This window comes from Thermobia domestica, chromosome 1 (genome assembly GCF_964235325.1).
Source record: "Thermobia domestica chromosome 1, izTheDome1.hap1.1, whole genome shotgun sequence".
NCBI lineage: Eukaryota > Metazoa > Arthropoda > Insecta > Zygentoma > Lepismatidae > Thermobia > Thermobia domestica.
In genome coordinates, this window is record NC_137454.1 from 170,587,492 (window position 1) to 170,607,149 (window position 19,658).

At 35.6% G+C, this 19,658-nt stretch overlaps 1 protein-coding gene across 2 annotated transcripts in view; it reads right to left on the bottom strand.

The window, feature by feature from the left end:
* Positions 1-11,903: 11,903 nt before the first annotated feature.
* LOC145691059 (uncharacterized) overlaps positions 11,904-19,658 on the bottom strand; it is a 45,131-nt gene continuing 37,376 nt past the window's right edge. For both annotated transcript variants that reach the window (XM_081766720.1, XM_081766711.1), the window contains 2 exons: positions 19,376-19,441; positions 11,904-13,945 (listed from right to left, as the gene is read on the bottom strand). In XM_081766720.1, coding sequence (XP_081622846.1) covers positions 13,703-13,945; positions 19,376-19,441 — 309 coding nt within the window. In that variant the 3' untranslated portion in view covers positions 11,904-13,702. The remainder of the gene's footprint in view (positions 13,946-19,375; positions 19,442-19,658) is intronic.

The window sequence follows — 19,658 nt, forward strand, 5'->3', positions numbered from 1 at the left end:
CAAGTGGCGCTATATTTTGTTATGTAAATAAACAAATCAAACTGTATCTATGAATGTATTTGCAAGCCTACCAACGTAAAGTTCGTAAGGCGAAACGGGAAAATGCACATCGAGATTTCCCGTTCCGCCTTACATTAAGATGAAAAGTGATAATAGTTTTACATGCAAATTTCATTGCTAGAAATCATAAGGCGAAACGGGAAAAGGCGAACAGTGCAGGAATTGTCGGTCACTGACATCGTTCATGCTCCATTGTTCCATTCTGAGAAATTCACTTACAGGAAGGAAATATTTGTTTCCGAAAAAAAAAAAAGATACATATTGTAGTTACTCATCCGAAATGTAACGCGAAAAAGTAACGCAAACTAGGTACGTTACTTAAGAATTTGTAACGCGTTACCGTTACAGTTACTTTGGAAAAAATGTAACGCGTTACTAGGAAACGTTACTTAAAAAGTAACGCGTTACAAGTAACGCGTTACTTGCGTTACGTTACTTCCCAAGACTGCATTATTTATAAGGGTTTCTGCATTGGTCCAAACTAATACTTTTATATTTACGAAAGTCACAGCACAATATTTCCGATTTCTATAGGGACATACAGTTTCTCTGAAGCAGGGGAGAATGGCGGTCACCTAAGCAAGAATCGTTATAATCTAGCTCGTAAAGCACGAAAAGTTTCCGCGATAACTCGATCCTATAGATAATTCTGTCTAGTTTATTGTGACCAATTTCAAAATACATCTCTTATTTCATTGCCAAGCTAAAAACGAAAATATGAACATACTCAATTGACCATTATTTCCCTCACTGTTGGGTAACGGCAGTCAGGGATTTCCCCATTCTTTACATATGAAACAACAAAAAACAAAAACAAAAACACACACACACACACACACACACACACAAAATGAACACCATTAAGATTTCAAATTTATTCATTAACTTTAGAATAGTTAGGTATCTACAGGAACTGATAATAAGCCGCAGTTTCGCACTTTAATATATTTGAAATATAAATCTATTGGTATTGGCAAAAAAATCATCAAATGAATATATACGCCTGGATCCAGTGGAAGTTCCTTGTTCAACTTCATCATCTGGTCTCTGAGTTAGATTACACTTGAAGAGCTTGGTTTGGGGGTTGATTGTCAAGAATTCTTTATTACCGTTTATTTTAATGTCGGGGAGCCTCGGTCACTGACTGCCATTACCCCATCCGTTTGGCCGGGGCTACCCAAAAGGCATGTTTTGAGCAAAACACGGTCAACACCAACATACAAACAAATGAATGCATTAATTTATAGATTGCTTTAAAACTATATAAGCATAGTGCCTACCTAAACAGTCACTTAATAAAAATATCAAATGGAATAGTACTTACAGTGTCGAATATTTTGCCTAATATTACATCAAACGCAGCGAAAAGCACACCTTCATTTAATACCTATAACTCCTACAATGGCGTCGCGCTCAAAATTACTTTATCTGACAGCTGCTAGTAAGGTGCCATCATCTGCTTCTATTTACGACAAATTTTTCACGCTATATCGAACTGACCGGGGCTACCCCTCTCTCCCCCACATCTGGTAATTGCATTGCTTAAGAAAATCTTCAGGCTCCAATGGGTCTTCTGTCACCTACGGAATTAAAATATCGTCTTATTTTATGTAACCGTAGTCCAACGAATTGAATTTCTCAGACGGTTCCAAAGCATGAATCCATTTATAGCATTGCAAGTAGCTTCCTTTTATGTAAAGACTGATAAAGAGCTTGAAGTAGGAGCCAAATCTTGAAAGTTTCGATTTTCTTTTATGGAACTGATGGAAACGTAAATTTATCCATTGTACCTAAGTTTGAGCCAAGAGCAAGAACCAAAACTTCTTGTTTTTTTTTTTTTTTTTTTTTTTTTTCATGTTCTCATTTAGAAGCCCTTTGCCAAAATCTAACAAGAGGACTTCCACACAATGATTCTGCTGCTTTCAAAGCTGCTAAAACAGCAAACGGTACTCTGCTTTCAAATGAGTGAAGTGGAATGTACCGCGATGATTTTCCTACTGCAAAGGAAATCCAAAGTTCTTGCAGTCCTAAACTTTTCCACTTTTGTAGGTAGTGATACAGAGCATCAAGAAAAACATCGGTATCAGTAGAACAAATAACAACGTTGCTTACTTTTGAAGTCAGTGTCATGTGAGGAATATGGCTACGATCCTCTCATTTGCTTCTTCATGATCAGATTCTAAACTAAGTTCTTCTCATCTATTTCATTCCTTATAGAAACACATATTGGTTGACCAAGTTTTACTACATGACCAAGATAAATCGGAACAGATGAAGTAACAGAATCTTTTTCCCGGGCTATCCAATCAACAAAGTATGACTGCAACGATTCTTTGTTTCTAGATGAGGCCCAGTAAGCGTCAGTATCTACAGGAAGCGGTGTGCTGTCATTTGGGGCTCCATATTCTACTGTACTGGTTGTTTTTGTGATCGCTTGGACCTTTCAAGCGCTTTTAAAATTTTCTTCTTATAAAAGTTAAAAACAATTTTGATGCACTCACTTGTGTGAGAAGCTTGGCAGATAGCTTTCTAAATGCTTCTTACAAACTCTTCATATGTCCTCAAGTTATTAAAGATTTTGTTGGAACCTTCCTTGCAACCGCTACAAGGTCTATAACTGTTGCTTTACCACATGATTGGGGAATTTCTGAATTTCGCGGTGTTTGTAGCCCTTTTCTGGTTCATGAAACAGCTGTGATTTTTCCGGTTTTGTCAGAAGTCCATTTCTCGTCAAAAATAAAGATGTAGAAATTAATTTTAAAATTACAAAACTTTCAAAATTTAGCCCCTGCTAGCCCTTTTCAAGATCTATCAGTCTTCACATAGAAAGAAGCTACTTACATGCTATAAATGGATTCATGCTTTGGAACCGTCTGAGAAACTCAATCCGTTGGACTATATACTTACATAAAAGAAGACGATATTTTAATTCCGTAGGTGACAGACGACCCATCGGAGCTTGAAGATTTTCCTAAGCAATGTAATTGCCAGATGTGCTTCAGAGAAACTGTATGTTTCTATAGAAAATTGGAAGTATTTTGCTGTGACTTTTGTAAATGTAAAAGTATTAGTTTGACCAATGCAGAAACCTTTATAAATAATGTTGTTTAAGTTTATCTCGACTCTGAAAGATTTGCAATATTCATTTTAATTTTTTGCACTATGTTACTAATTTATATCTATTTGTAAAAATATTTTTTGCTCTTTGAATTCACTTTTTTTAAAAACTTATATCTGAAAATACGTAATTGTAATTTTTCTTTAAATTACACTATAATTTAGAATTATGAGATTTACTTTACAAAGAAGTAAAATGACCAACCAGGCTGTAAATTCGGACCACTGGGTACGGAGATATACTTAGACAAAAAAAAAAAAAAAAAAAAAAAAAAAAAAAAAAAAAAATCCTAGTAATTTCGCGTCCATTTTTAAATATGGCAACCAGACGACTATGATCCGGATAATGTGACCGTATCCCACAACAAGACTTAGGGGACATAAAACTTCACACGTCAGATGGGTCAGCGCCTGCAGTACAGACATATTGCTAGAAGGTAAAAAAGACGGAAAAGCTTTTTTTGTAACAACAATTAAAATTATACATACTATTAATTTTCCTTTAATATTTACCCTAGTTTTAAACTAAATCCAGCATGTTGTATGCCGTTTTAAAGCTTATTAAATTCTGGAGCAGGACATTTGGGCGCAAAGCAGTCCACGATGAGCTGCTTCGGCGTGGTTGTTCGTTCTTAACTGGTCTCTGAAAACTCGGTCATACTGTCATACAGATTTCATATCCTTATTGGAAATAACGCTGTTCTTCTTTTGCCGCCCAATCGTATCATTCGTTTACGTTAGATATATTATAAAGGACAAACATTTGTTTTGGGGTGTCACAGACTGCCTACAGTAAATTTTATTTGGCCTATTCTTCCTATTTCAATGTATAGCTAGTGCCTATAAGTGGCTATTTTTATGAAATCTGAAATAACTTTTTATTAATACAATAGAGTATCAACTATCCGGCCTAATGGGCAGATCAAATAATAAAAAAGCATTCAATAAATACTTCCTGAATCATCCATTTCATTAAAAATATCACTTTTTTTTTTCTAAAACAGCTCTTATTCGTTTCTTCTGACCTCTTGGTACAGGCCAGTACCTAATTTCTTATATTTTGTACCACGTGTATTTTAATAATTTATTATACAGTGCACAGTGCAGTATGAATATATAATCACATCTTTAAAATAACTAAACATGAACGAAAACCGTTTTTTTTTTTTTAAACACAAATTACATATGTCTTATTTTATTAAAAGGAAATATTCTTTTAAAACTAAGCCACATAGTACGGAGACCGGACAGTCAATAGTTTGCTACGGTTTCTTCCCATTTCTTTTCAACTGGTAGAGACAAGTTGAGCATGATATGCAGAAACTTCACTGTTTTCAGGATGTTATTTTTAGTTTTTGCAAAATTATTTGCGGAAGTATTTCGAAATTTCCAGTGCTTAAACATTTGGGCTCTAGAAATACATTATAGCATATGGAGGTAGGTAAACCTATTTGGATAAAAGGTTTTGCGCCCAAATGTCATGGACCCTTAAATTCTGCTTCTTTTTTGTCTTATTGAATTATTAGCAATTTTCGAGAAAATTACGAAAATAGAATAAAATTTTATCTTCAATTCTACTCTTCGCAATTTTTACGGAAAACTGCGCAGATTTCGCGAAAAGTTCAAGAATACAAAATTGTAGAGTATAATTTTCTCTTTTCAAAGGAAAAAAGATAATCAAAATCAGTCCATAAATGGCCGAGTTATGAGAGTTTAAAGATAATGATCCGCCATCTTGAATCCAATATGGCGAATAAACAACCATGAACTAGATTACGTGACCAAAAGAAATTAACTCTCTTTTAAGTGGGTAATAACACCCATCAGTCAAAATGAGGTCACATATAAGTCACACATGATACAAGGTAGCGCCTGCACTAAGTGTAGTTACCATATGTGCATGTTAAATGGTGTATGAGTCTTCAATGTTTACGGTTTTAAGTTACTATTCTATAATCGTACACTAATTACTAATAATGTTAATTACTTACATATATATATTTGTACAGTGTTGTCGCGAAATGTATTGTACGCAGACTGTCCGAACAAGGATAACGCATGTGCCAAGTGTGACTGGGGGATGCACAATTGCGAATAGTGGAACGACTCTAAGGCAGTGTTCATAGGTTTCCTCACGAAAATTCCCTCGACTGACACAAAATTTTTCCTTCACTTATTAAATTTTCCCTAGTTTGTTGAGTGTCCAATTCCTGTGACAGATGTTACATGATAACATTAATTAGCTATATTAAACGAAGTGCCAACTACATTTGGTTTATTCATTTATTCTTTGCTTTTATTTTTTCACTTTTTCATTAACTCTTTGTTTTTTCTACAAAAAATACCAGCCATCAATAGGTACAAATTATGCATCTTTGAACGCACATACACAACTATTGCTATTGTAATGGTTTATTTCTGAAGAACAGAGAAAAAAGGTAACATTAATATTGGTCAGTCGGCGCGAGAATTTCCGTAGACTTTTTTTTTTTTTTTTTTTTTTTTTTTTTTCGAAATTGACCTACGAAACTTCCCCCAAACTATGAACGTTGCCCTCAGGTACAGAGATTAACTGTGAAATAACCAGGCGTTTATTACGGATAAACAGTGGCTGACAATCACGGTTACGGGAGAAAATCTTGACGAAAATTCTGATCTCCACGTTGGGGTTGATGTTAGGTTGTAAAAACAATTACGAAACTAAATATGGCTCGAAAAAGGAATAGAAGAAGAAGAAAAAAAGAGCTAGAGCATACTGCAGAGAGAACGCGATTGCTTTAAGGCTATGATAAGTGAGCAAAGGGTATCCCTTAACAGTGAAGAAGCGGGTCCAGAAACAGCAGATAAGAATAGGAATGTAGAACGTCGGGAACGTGATAGGAAGGAGTTACAAGGTATTAGAAACGCTGACAAGAGGAAGAGTGAGCATAGTATGCATCCAAGAGACTAAACGGAAGATGAAGAAAAGTAGGAAATAGATACAAACAGAAACAAGAATAATAGAAAATAATAGAAACAAGAATTTTAGGAATGATCAAAAAATGCATCAAAAGACTGCAATCTTGGCCAATAATTAGTTTTTGGGTGAGAAGCCACAAAATTTTTGAACAGCCCCTAAATCGAGTGTTCGTATTATTTTTACGGAATAAGCACACCATACTGAGTTATGTGATAGTTTGGGTTTGGCTGCACTATACGTAGTTCTCCAGATATAAGGCATACAAGAAAATTTTTGATTGTAATACAGTCGGGGCCAAAAGTTCCCGAAAACAGCATATTTACACTTGGGACGCAAATTAATGGTTTTGGAGCTGCTTCTGTCACTTCGTTTGCTCTGTTTTAGCTTCCGTCATATCGCACAATGATAGATGAACACGTACATAAAGAAAATGAGGCTTTTAATACTTTATAGCATGTCCGTTATTCCTTAACACTAGTTGTATCTGTTTAGGCATGGAACGAGCTAAATCCTGGCAATATTCTGGAGTAATTTCAGTAACCCAGACATTCTTAATTTTCTACACTAGGTCGTTGTACGATGTTCGAGACCTGTTAGCCACTTTCTTCTTCATGTTATACCATGAATTTTCGATGATATTCAAGTCTGGGGAACTTCCGGGCCATGATTCAAGCAGTGTATGTAGCTGCGAGACGCAATCCATGACTTGACAGCCTGTGTACCAAGTCATCCGTCTTGCTGGAAGTAAGTACATACATGAATCTCCATGAAAGATGGAAGTTTCTCTTGGAGTATCTTGAGGTAAGCAGATCCATTTACGGTAGTATTCTTGGGCATAATCTAGAATCCTCCACTTCCCTTGGCTGAAATTGATCCCCAAACCATCACCTTTTCTATTTGTTTTACAATTGGAATGACATAACAGGGATCATATCGCTTGTTAACTGTTCGCCTGACATGTTTATGATAACTGAAGAATTGTATGAAAGTTGTTTCATCGGAAAACATCACTGACTCCCAACTGTTCCGCTGTACAGTTCTTGTAGCGTTTGCAAAATGCAATACGATCCTTGATATTTTTCGGTGATAACTTTGGTTTCTTAGCAGGAGTGTATGATTTCAAACTTGTATTAAACAAACGTCATTAGATTGTTCAACAACTAGGTTTTCTGACGTCTTTTTGGAAGGTTTGCTTCTATTTTGCTTGAAGAACTTCGTGGAGATTGCTGATATAATCGAATAACCGGGTTGTCCGTTTGGACTGATGTAACATGAGATCTACTTACTCGATGGCGTGACTCATAAGAACCAGTTTTCTTTACTCTCTTCAATGTTTTAGTGACAGTACTGGGTGCAATCTTCAATTTGGCTGCAATTTCGCGACTTGACTGGCCTTCTTCGTGTAGCTCTTGTTTCTGGGCTCAACTCTTTGCCTCTTTTAGATGTGGACATCGTATCGAACAAAAAGAAAAGTTAAATTTCGTCACAATGAAATACAATCAAAAGAACCCCAATTACTTAATTAAAAGTACATTTCTATTTAATTCATGTAAAATCCTACATTGAACTTTCGGTAATGTCAACACTACTGTAGAGTACAGTACAGTACTTTATTATTAGCTTGACAGACATTATAATCGCATATTTTTTTCCCCTTTTTTTTTCGCTTATCAGCAAGCAGCCAGGTGTTCTGTCCAAAACCAATCAACAGAAAATGAAAACTACTCATTCCCAACTATTAAAATCAACAATTACTTCAAACGCCAGTATTCAGAAAACACTGACGCACGCAGCCGGTTTGAAGTGTGCAGAAGTTCAATACAGATGAGTGTATACAAGAATCAAAGAAAGCGCAATTATGTTTTAAAAACATGTCATAATTGCTGTTGCGTTATGACGGAAGGTAAAATAGAGCAAACGAAGTGAAAGAAATAGCTCTTAAACCATTACCAATATGCTGTTTTCGGAAAGGTGCTTCTAAACTTCTGGCCACGACTGTATAGTGGATCTTTTGATGCAATTTTGGATCAGGGCCACAAAATTTTTGAACGGACTCTAAATCGAGTTTTTGTATTTTTTACGGAATAAGCAGATCAAACTGAGTTAAGTGATAGTTTGGGTTTGGCTCCACTATATGTAGTTCTCCAGATATAAGACCTACAAGAAAACTTTTGCATGAAATATATATTGGATCTTTTGATTCGAAAATGGCGTTGGAATTGACTTGGATAAGAATATAAAGGGGAAATTGATGGACTTGCATAAGAATATGATGGGGAAATTGGTGGACTTGAAGAGAGTAAGTGACAGAATTATGAGATAATCAAGCTCGTGCTAGGGGAAAGATAAACCTTAAATAGCTGGCTAAAATCAGTAGCTAAAAATGGCCAGAAATGGCTTTAAAAAAACTTCCGTGCGGAAACAAATTGATTTCTATAATAACATAAAAATTAACTCTTTGAAGCACGGTGGTATATAAAAGATGGAGTATATATAATATTAGTACCACCATGCTTCAAAGAGTTAAAGCAACACTCACCTAACATAAATACTTGCCATCGTCGCCATAATCATCTAGATTGAGACCGAGCTTCTTTTGTTTCGCCTGTTTCTACCGGGTGTACGATACTTTTGTCCCAACTCGTCGCAAAACTGTGGCTGGAATTTCGTATGAAAAACAACACTTTTGCACACGGTAAACCCAAATTTCCCCTTTAAAACTGAAGAAAGCTTTTTTGTTTTCCACCTGTTTCTAAGTTTGTTTTTAACTATATTCACTTGGCTAAATACATGCTCAACTTCCGCATTCGAATGTAGAAAAAAGCCAATGAAGATAATTCTGAAAATGGATTCTCTCCTCAAGCATCCCTGTAATGATTTACTTCTTGCCAAAATTCTTCAGTTGAAGACTTATCTATTTATTTCATGAAATGTATGTTCCGCCACTGATTTTCAATTTCATTGATTTTATCTTCAAACCCCAAAGCTATACCTAAGTCAGTAATAAACTGTTTCACTGGTCTCAAATTCTCATTGACACTGAGAAGCAACATTTTCTGAAGGATTTCTATGTTATCAGGAAGTCTATTCTGAATTTCTTTAACGTTTTTTTTTTTTTAATATATATATCGATGGTTGAGCGCCAAAAAGGCGTAACTGCAATTTTATTAGTTTAGAGGCTTAAGCGATATGTGCCTCTCTGGCACAGAACCAAATGCTAATAACTCAGTTATACCTTTATATCATTTTCGAATAACGTTCCAAGGATAGAGATTTTCATTAAGGCGTCTTGGCACAAGAAAATTCAATCCATTATACATGTCCTCATAGCATTAACTCAAAATATGAAAATTCGACAGTTACGCCCTTTTGGCGCTCAACCATCGATATATATATATATATATATATATACTAAAAGTTACACATCTTCCCCGAAGACTTTTTTCAACGTCTGATGGTAACTTACAGGCTTTGAGCTCACTCTCTACTGTGTAACCAAGATATGGGGAGGGATCAATATGACCATCAATGCTATCTTTTAAGGGATCATTTCTAGCAGTGGGATTTAGAATACTACCACTTAGAGAACGAACCAAATTTGATAATATTTCCAATAATTTTGTAGGATCTATACTATTACACTGAAAAAGTTTATTGACCCTCTGAACCTGATTTAAAATAGTCTTTATGGAAGAAAGATATATTTTATTGACCGGCCACTGTACATATTACGAGGGCAAGTCAAGAAAGACTTGGACTGATTTTTCTCCCGGCAGTTCTGTTAACGCTGGAGCTTCATAGTTTGGCATACAAGTAGGGTGGGTCTTGCTGTGCATATATATAAAATGTTGTTAAGGAATCATTGCATGTTTGGTAACCACGACTTTTTATTGCAGGTGATGTTCTGCGCCGCCTCTAGAAGTCGCCTGTAGAAGAAATGGAGTCATTACGAGATGAACAATTTGCAGCTATACGGTTCTGCTATCGCCTGGGGAAAAGTGCAACAGAAACTCTAGGAATGTTGAGAGCAGCCTACAAAGATGACGCTCTGCCACGAAGTACCGTGTTCTGGTGGTTCAAAGAGTTTAAAGAGGGCCGAATGACGATCACGAAAGCTGGTGGACCAGGTGTATCAGCGTCAGCTGTTACTGAGGTGAACATTAACACGGCAGCAGTCATTGTTAGAGAAAATCGCCGCATCAGTATCGACGATCTGGCAGCCGCACTACGCATATCTCATGGCAGTGCCTTCAAAATTTTGCATGACCACCTCCACATGAGCCGAGTGTGTGCGCGATGGATTCCGCGACTCCTGACACCAGAGCAGAAGGCCGTTCGAGTGGGGACTTGCAGGGAGCTGTTGCAAAGGTTTGAGGATGGTGGAGACGCCTACCGCACCGTGCGACTTTTTTCTATTCCCTGCCCTAAAATCCAGACTGCGTGGACGCCGCTTCTCCGATAATTCCGAGGTTCTGAAGGCATCGGAGGCGGTTTTGAAGGACCTCTCAAAGAATGGCCTGCGACACGTGTTTGAGGACTGGAAGACTCGAATGAAAAAGTGCATTCAAATGGGCGGGGACTACTTTGAAAAGGATCATGTGCCTGTTGCTGAGTAATAATAAATTGCCTAGAAAAAAAATCAGTCCAAGTCTTTCTTGACTAGCCCTCGTATGTAGCATTTCTGCGATATAGCAATAATCTTGATGCCAAGCTAGATTAAAAGATAATGTTAATTCTGAATATTATGCCAGAATCCTATTTACTGCTGGCTCAATTGGTATCCACATATTGTTGAACCTTTCAGGTATTTGCAAAGGTTCTCCTTCGCTTCAATTAATAGTAATGCATTTGTCCTTGAAGCTAAACGACGCATCATAGAACGTGAAAACCATTTATACGTTTCTCGAATGAGGAACTCAATATTTCTGGGTAAGGTTTCTTCCGTCGCATGAGATAAAGCTAACTGTAAGGAATGACAAATACAGCGAATGAGTATAATGTAATTGTTCTGAAACGCCTTTTTCATTTGGGCATGAACGCTATTATTTATACCAGACATTATACTAGCATTGTCGGTTCCTATACCTTGATTTTTTTTTTGGGGGGGGATCAAGTTTCAATGATATCAGTAGTTCTTATATAGCATTTACAATAATATTAGTATCATACTTTTCGAGTTCAATACTTCAAAGAAAGATGGAAACAATTTTGTTCATCACTAAAATATCGAATATACACAGCCAACAACCTTTAAACTTCTCTCTGTTGATTCTTCTATGATAACACTAAATTGTTTGTCACTGATATCGCTTAATAATGTATTGAGAAAGTGGAAAGCAGGTACGAGCTTGTATATTTACGATCAATTCTTTACACTTACTTCTATGCAAACGAATATTTGCAGTTTTGAAGTCTCAAAAAATAAAAAAAATCTTTGCATAACTCTGACAAACGATCACTAATAATTAGTGATGAATGTGCCGCAATAAAGAGTGAAAGTTTCGCTTCTGCCTTATCACTACACTAGATTGCAGGACTAGGTTCAAAACTAAGTTTCGTTTGTCCTTTACTGCTAAACGGCTTTGCTGCTGAAATGTGTTTCTTTGTTCGTATGTTTTTTTAAGTGAAACATTTTAGCTCTCGTTTCTGATTTACAAAATACTTTAGTATTGTCTGTTGGAACAGGCTAAATCCAATCTTTAATTTCTGACATATTCTCCCATTCATTTCTATAACTCTTAAGTATACTGAGGTTTTGGCATTTAAAAAAAAAATATCTTTCACATTAATGACATTAGTAACTATTAATCACACAACCCGTCACAGCACTAAAACTACGCACAATCCACCAGTTACACAACCACCACGCACAGACACACAACCAGTTAAAAAAAATGCCTCGGTAATATACGTACAAAAACTTGACTAACTGAATGAACATCTGGGTTCTTCCCGACTGAAGAACAGCAGGCAAGGTTTTCCCAGAGTCCAGGATGATGTGATAAGAGTGAGTTAGTACTGTTGCCAACAGGCGCCTTCAACAAACAGCAAATGACGCATAGAATCTAGAAAAAGTGCTAAATTGCAATCATAGTTTCATCAATATGAGGTGTTAATTGGTGCAGAAAGATCAACTAAGGCATTATTAACAATTTTGAAAAGGGGATTGGTAAGCGAATTGGTGTTGACACATGTTTTGGAAGGCCAAAGGGGTCCTTGATATAGTGAAGTAATTTTTACTACAGCAATTAATGTAATAAATAAGTTTGTAGCTAATATAATAGTATTTATTAAGACTGATATTATGTAAAATTTTATACTAGGAATTTCTTGGTAATTAGTTATAGATAAGTGAGGGTCAGGAATTGAAATTATATTTGGTAAGAAAAGAGGGTTAATTATTCAGATGAACAATAAGAGGGGAGGAATAAGTAAAGTTAACAAGAGAAGGTTGGAGGTTAGAGTGAATATTTCGTTTGATGCTAGTCTTGTAACGTAAATAAATAAGACTGGTATGCCCCAAGGAAAACTAGAAAAAGAATATAAGAGAATCAAGGTGATTCTCTTATAGTTGAAATAAATAAACAAGTGATGATGGTGTTAATAATGAATGAAATGAAATGAAATCTTTGTTTTACGTCCCACGGTTATGCCGGTTAGGCTAAAGGAGACGGTGATAATGAGATATAAGTGAAATGGTGGAATGAAGAAAGTGGGAGGAAACGGGAGAACCCCGAGAAAACCCACGAGCACGGTGTTTGTCCACCACAAAGTTCACTTGGCGGGGGCTGGGTTCGAACCCGGGTCCCCAAGCACCAGAGGTGAACGCTCTACCACTGAGCCACCGCGCCCCCAGGTGTTAATAATGAGTATTAGACCTATTGATAATGGGTGAGATATTTGAATTAAAATGAATCTTAGGACTGCTAAAATTATAAGTAATATTCAGGTTATTTTAATTTCAATTCGATTCATTAATAGTTTATAAGACCAACGTTTTGATTAAACTATAAAAGCTTAAGAAAATATTGTTTATTTTGTTTTCTTGTTTCTTAATTATTTTAGGAATAACCTGTTTTGTCATTCAACGTACGCATTTACTGATGGTTTTGCTAAGACTTGAGTTTATTGTGTTAATAAGGTGGTTTTTTTTTTTTTTTTTTTTTTTTTTAAACTGTTGTCTTATTCTTTGGGCAGTTTATATGTTGAAGGTTACTTTTGTTTATTATTTTTAACTTTTAGAGTATGTGAAGATAGTTTAGGATTATCTATTTTGGTGTCCTTCGTTCGAATTCATGGGGAGATTATTTGAATTCTTTGGTTGTATTACGATGTTAAAATATTTAATATTTATGTTGTTTTTAATCCTTTTGGGTTTTAATTTTAAATTATTGTGAGTTGTTCAGTTTTGTCTTATTAGAGCGTGTTTTTATTTATTTATTTATTTATGATGGGAAATATTATAGGATTGATTCCTATGAAACTATGATATATCTATATCTATATCTATATATATATTCCTCTTGCATAACAGATTAATTACATACATTTTTCTTGAACATTTAATTACTTTATTTTTGAGCGTCTTTTCCTCTCAATCTTGAGAATGGGTACACCACGTTTTTCTTTTACATGCTGATCTAAATTATCAAGTACAGTTTGCAACGTATATATAGAAGATGGCAGAGGTAACGTCTCTACGGTCTCCATTTTCCAAGGAAATCCAGATTTCTGAGGTAGTTTATCAACTTCAGTACTCGAAGTAAGATTTTGTACTGATATTTCTGCTCTTCTTTTCACATACGAATGCTGAAACACATAATTTGAAAATGTTATTTTTGTAATACAATAATCTTACAATATTTACAACTCTAAATTAAGGATACTTGCATTTTACGATTTCTAGTTTAGAAAAATTAATTGGGCAATATAAAGATATTGCATAATTTATGTGTAACATACAGAGTATACAGTAACCAACAAAAAATCCATATCTTTCCTTAAAATATTTTTCATAGCGATTTTAAAGAGATATCTGTACCAGTTTGCAGTTTTATGAACGAAGACGTAACTAAAAAAAGAAAAATGGAAATACCTGATCCATACATAGTAAATATATAAAAAGTATAATTTTTGGATTAGGTCATCATTTTTTTGTTGAAATTCTACCAGTTTCAATTTTTAAAAAACAAGAAATTTTTATTTTCAATTGATATTTATTTTTTTGCACACCTAATATTTTCATTGTAGAAGTAAAATGATTATGGGCATAATTATAGTTCTTAATACAAAGGAATACGAATATACAGATATTAGAAATTTGACTCATGAATCTCAACACTTACGAGGCCTTACCAAAATTCTTCCTTCATATAGCTCTGTTATAGAACCAAAGAGAGGATAGGTCTAACATTATAAATTACACTTAATAAAGTTAATTAATTAATTTTTTTTAAAATATTGACTATTTAATTAGAATTAGCACAAAATTCAAAGAAATCATATTTAACTCATAACAAATATACGGAAATCCACTTTTCTGAAGATTAATGACCAAATTAAATGTTTACTTTGACTACAATAATTACCAACTGCCACGATCATCAGTTATCTACATAGTAAAATATTACACTAGAATTGAACAATAACGTCAACACAAAGTATACAATTACATACAGTCAATATCGCAAGTGCAAGTGTTATTGTGCTCCTCAAGGGATCCTACCCTACATGTAAGAAGAGAAAATACAAGTGATCAGCCTCACATGAAAATCTAAGGAAGCAAATAATTTGATTAGAATTTCTTCTACTATTTTCTGAATGTGTTAATTGATTGATGGTTTATCTGGAATTTAGTGCCTCTTTCAGCATCGAAGCAATGTAAGACGTGGACTTAAATCTCGACGTGGTATCCGTATCACATGAGCTCCCACCAGGAATCGAAACTGGGTTTCTGTTCAAACAACACAGCTACGAAGGAGCTCTTCTGAATACATTAATCTACGCAGCAACTGACAAAAGATTTAATTCATTTGTTGGCTATCTACACACTTTTAAACAGAAAGTGATTGCTAGTTTTGTATCTAGATTATATACTCAATATAAAATAACGCTAACAATTAATTCTATGCATATGATATAGATTCTTAACATGCATTAAGAATGTTACTGTCTTTTACGTTATGCATCAATTCTGCACAGCCATTACGAATATGGTCGTCTTAGGAGTTGACTACAGATACATGTAATTTTACACGGACAGTACAATTTTGAGTAGAAAATATAACTTGAATTATTCTGCAAACATTTTCCTATATCGATATTAATGTAGGTTTACGTACATTTCTTTATTGATGTTCCCACTCCTACATATTTTTCATAATGGCATGAAAACTAAGGCGCATCGAACTTGTTATATGAAATACAAATTGATTTTTGTTTTCTCGTTGCAGGAAATGTAAGGTGTTAATACCTATTTACAACAGAAGAACGTGATACCATGATAAGTGCAAGATTAAATGGAATGTTCTACAAGTTCGAGAGTCCCATAGGTGCCAATTCTAAGAAGATCCAACAAGAGCGAATGTTAGGCTCTTTGTGAATAAATTTACGAGTTCAGAAGTAGGAAGATGAAGAAGGTTCAAACAACGCCATTTACAACACAAACGACTTACAATAAATTCAAGCACTAATTGAACGTAATCCTAATGCATCAGCCCGGCGTTATCACTGAAAAATTTAGCCTGCTGTCATTAGTGAAAAACTGAATATCCCTCATTCCATTGTGTAGAAGGTATTACGTTCACACTGAAAAAAAAAGTCTATTATGTACAAATCTTTTATAAGCTAGAAGATGAAGATTATGTCGCTAGCGAGGAAATATGTTTTGATCTGCTTGAAGCCACCAACAGTTAACAGGTATTGCAGCACATTTCGTTCGACAATGAAGTCACACGTTATACACTGACACAAAACAAAAATTATCGTATATCGGAATATGAACAGTCAAACACAATCATCGACTGACAATGAGTTATCTCTGAAGTGAATCTGTGGATACCTATAACCTGAATAAAATCTACGTCGGTTCATGTTTTCCACAATCTCCTGTTATTACACGAAATACTCGGATTTATTACAGTAGTTTTAGTATTACCAGTTTAAAATGACAGCAGTGCCATTATCATTCCACATAAATTCACACCGTCATATTTTGCAAAGTTCGTGCGTCCATACTAATTATTTTCTGACCGTTGGATTTATATAGGGTCACGACGACTTATTGTGGACCTCAAGTTACGCAATTGTTTAACTGGATGTTTATTAAATTCATGGTGTACGGAACGAAATATCACAACTTATAGGCTTCTAAAGTCGCATTTGAGTTGTTTCAATGATTACTCCAATTATTCAGAGGAAGTTGTCCACATTAAAACCAGTCGACCCTTCACCGGTCGACCAGTCACTGACCCTTCGAACGATATATTCAACGCTGTTAAGTTCCGATACATTGCTGGCTACACTGAAGCCTGTCCTTGATAAAGTACCAGTAGCTAAGCACGATCTGTGGAACAATGAAAGTAAACTTGTGTAGGTCTTATCATACGACAATGTGTCCAATATGCCCCTGTGGTACATGGTAGGCCAGAAATTGTAAGAAGAAAACAACTCCAGCTCGCTCGAAGTCGCAATAGATCCAATACGAGAGCAATCCCCAGAAGAGAAGTTTGGGCATACAACATGGTGTCTCAAAATGCATAATTTCCACTATCAGCCGCTAGCAATCCCGCATTGCAAGCGCGTAGATAACACCTCACAGAACACCACATGCAACCAGGAGAGACACACAGACGCCAAAAAACTGTATGAAACATATCTTGTAGCAGGCAAATGGAAATGGATGTGTATCCTAACTATATAAGATCGACATAATTCAATCCACTTTCTACCGTCAACAGACCACAACAGCCATTCTGACTTTATGTTGTAGTGCAAGGAAAAGTTTCCCAAGAGATTTCTGTTGGTGTGAGAATACTGCTACTTGTCAAAGTGCCTTCCAACAATAAAGTAAGCACAGCCTGCTTCTAAGTAAATGTCATGAATTCTCTCCATGACACACGCATCCCCCACTTGCGCGATGGCGAGACCACAAATGTATGAATCCATATGGACAAGGCGTCCAGCCATACTGCTCGATCATTCCAGGCGTTCTACGTAAGGAAGGCAGAAGAGATGGGAATTTGAATGAACCCCTTCGTCCATTCCTGTGAAACACCGGATGCCGCACCAATGAAACTATAGGTCTGGACTCCTCAAACAGGCACTTTCTTATCACCACTCCTGTATCTTGCAGGGTCTTCAGGAAGTTGCCAAGTGGTATAGCGCGGCATTCCCCTTCTCATTCTACGGAGGAGTTTGGTATAGTGAAAACTACGATGCCGGGCGATTGTTCGGGTCTGTGACCGTCATATTGAACAAAATTGGTGGTGAAGAAAGAGGATTTATTAGCCAGGTAAGTAGACTATCCTGCAGTCCTTTTATGCCACACTGAATTGTCCTCAATGAATATTAAATCCTACAATTGCATTATAACAAACTAATATGATAGGAATGGTGTCATCCCAATATTCCATATTTTTCACAAAAATGAGTCGAGATTTTATATATTCCCTCTTTAAATACAACTGTAAAATTTTTATGATTAATAGAATAATAATGAGACAGGAATACTAATACGAAGTAGAAAACCGAACACATGTCTTTTACAAAATAAGCTAAATTGTTTCAGAATTTACAATACAGTGATAACGAATACAAGTATATCGGAAGCAATATTAGGTAGTCGAAAAAGTATTCAGTCTTGCACACAAGATGACATTAGTGTTCCAAATTCCAGGCTGTATGAGTAGCAGCGGTTCAGGGCTAACGTCATTTGACGCTCACAGCTGAAGCTAATAGATGTGCAACAAGTGATGGAATTCTTAGACGGAATGTATTGCGTTGTGAAGATGATGAACTTTCCGTGAAACTGCGCTACATTTTATTTCGATAAAGGTGCAAATGCTTTGCAGGCCCGTATGAAAAAATTTGTACTGTGTATGGCAAGTTACGTTATCAAAACCAACAGCCTAAAGGTAGTTCGGTCGCTTTCATTCTAGATATTTCGATGTCAAAGATGCTCCTCGCAGTGAGCAACCGATCACAGAAATAGTGAATGATATTCTTGTGAAAATCGAGCAAGACCAAGATGTGAACAGTTATGACATCGTCAATCAGCTAAACATCCATTATCACATACTGTTACGAAAAAAGTAGGCTACAAAAAGAAACGCGACGTTTGATTTGACTCAAAAGCGTTTATTCAATCGATTTTCCATCTGTAAATCTCTACTGAAACGTAACAAACTCGAACCATTCCTGAAGCAGTTGACCACGAGAACAATGCGCGAGAAAGATCATGGTTAAAGCGAGGAAAAGCTCTATACTCTGTGCCAAAGTCCACACTGATGTCCAAAGAGGTTATGCTGTGCCTTTGTTGCTGGGCGAACTCGAACCGTACTGTTGACAATTAGAGCAAGTGCAACTACCAATTCGAAAGAAACGGCCGGAACTGGTCAATAGAAGGGGTGTCGTATACCATGCTGAAAACGCCACACCTCATACATCTTTGACAATCCGTCAAAAATTGAGGGGACTTACAGCGAGGTTTTAATGTATCCACCATATAGCCCGAATCGGAACCGTCAGACTATCATTTGTTTTGGTCTCTGTAGAACTCCCTGAATGGTGTTAAGTTAGTTTTGAAAGAGACCTGTGAAAACCATGTGTCACAATTTTTGACAAGAAACCACTGAAGTTCTATAGCAGCGGGATAGTGGTTGCCGGAAAAATGACATAATATTATCGAACAAAATGGCGCATATGTGGTTTCATAATATTATTTTCAAATCATCATAAATATTCTCAATTTTGACTCTTCTAAAGGCTCAATACTTTTATAGACAACCTGGTGTACAAAGAGAGTAATGATATAGAGAGTCGAGAACTACATTATTTCATTACGTCATAAATAAAAAAAAAAAAAAAAAAAACAAATTGAACAAACACAAACAATTTGAGAATGTATTTTATAGATAATCTTATCTAATCCAACTTAACTCTAAACAAAATGTTACATATCAATTGCATCTTTATTATTTTCTGCCACAATCAGCTATAATAACTCAAATTTCTTCTTACCTCTACGTCCATTTTACTAATTTGTTCTGAATTCGTTCCTAAGTGCATACTCTGCGAATTGTCAATCTGTAAATGGTTGGAGATTATTAATATCTTGCAACTAAAACATATAGGAACAATACAACTTAAAGTTCTTCTAAGTTGTTCAAAATTATCAATTTCATCCCATATGTTGAACCTTGTTTAGAATTATCTACTTCTAACCAATCAGTTCACCTAATCTTATGATAGTCTAGCTCATAAAGACAGCGACATATATCAAGACAAAGAAAAATTTATAATC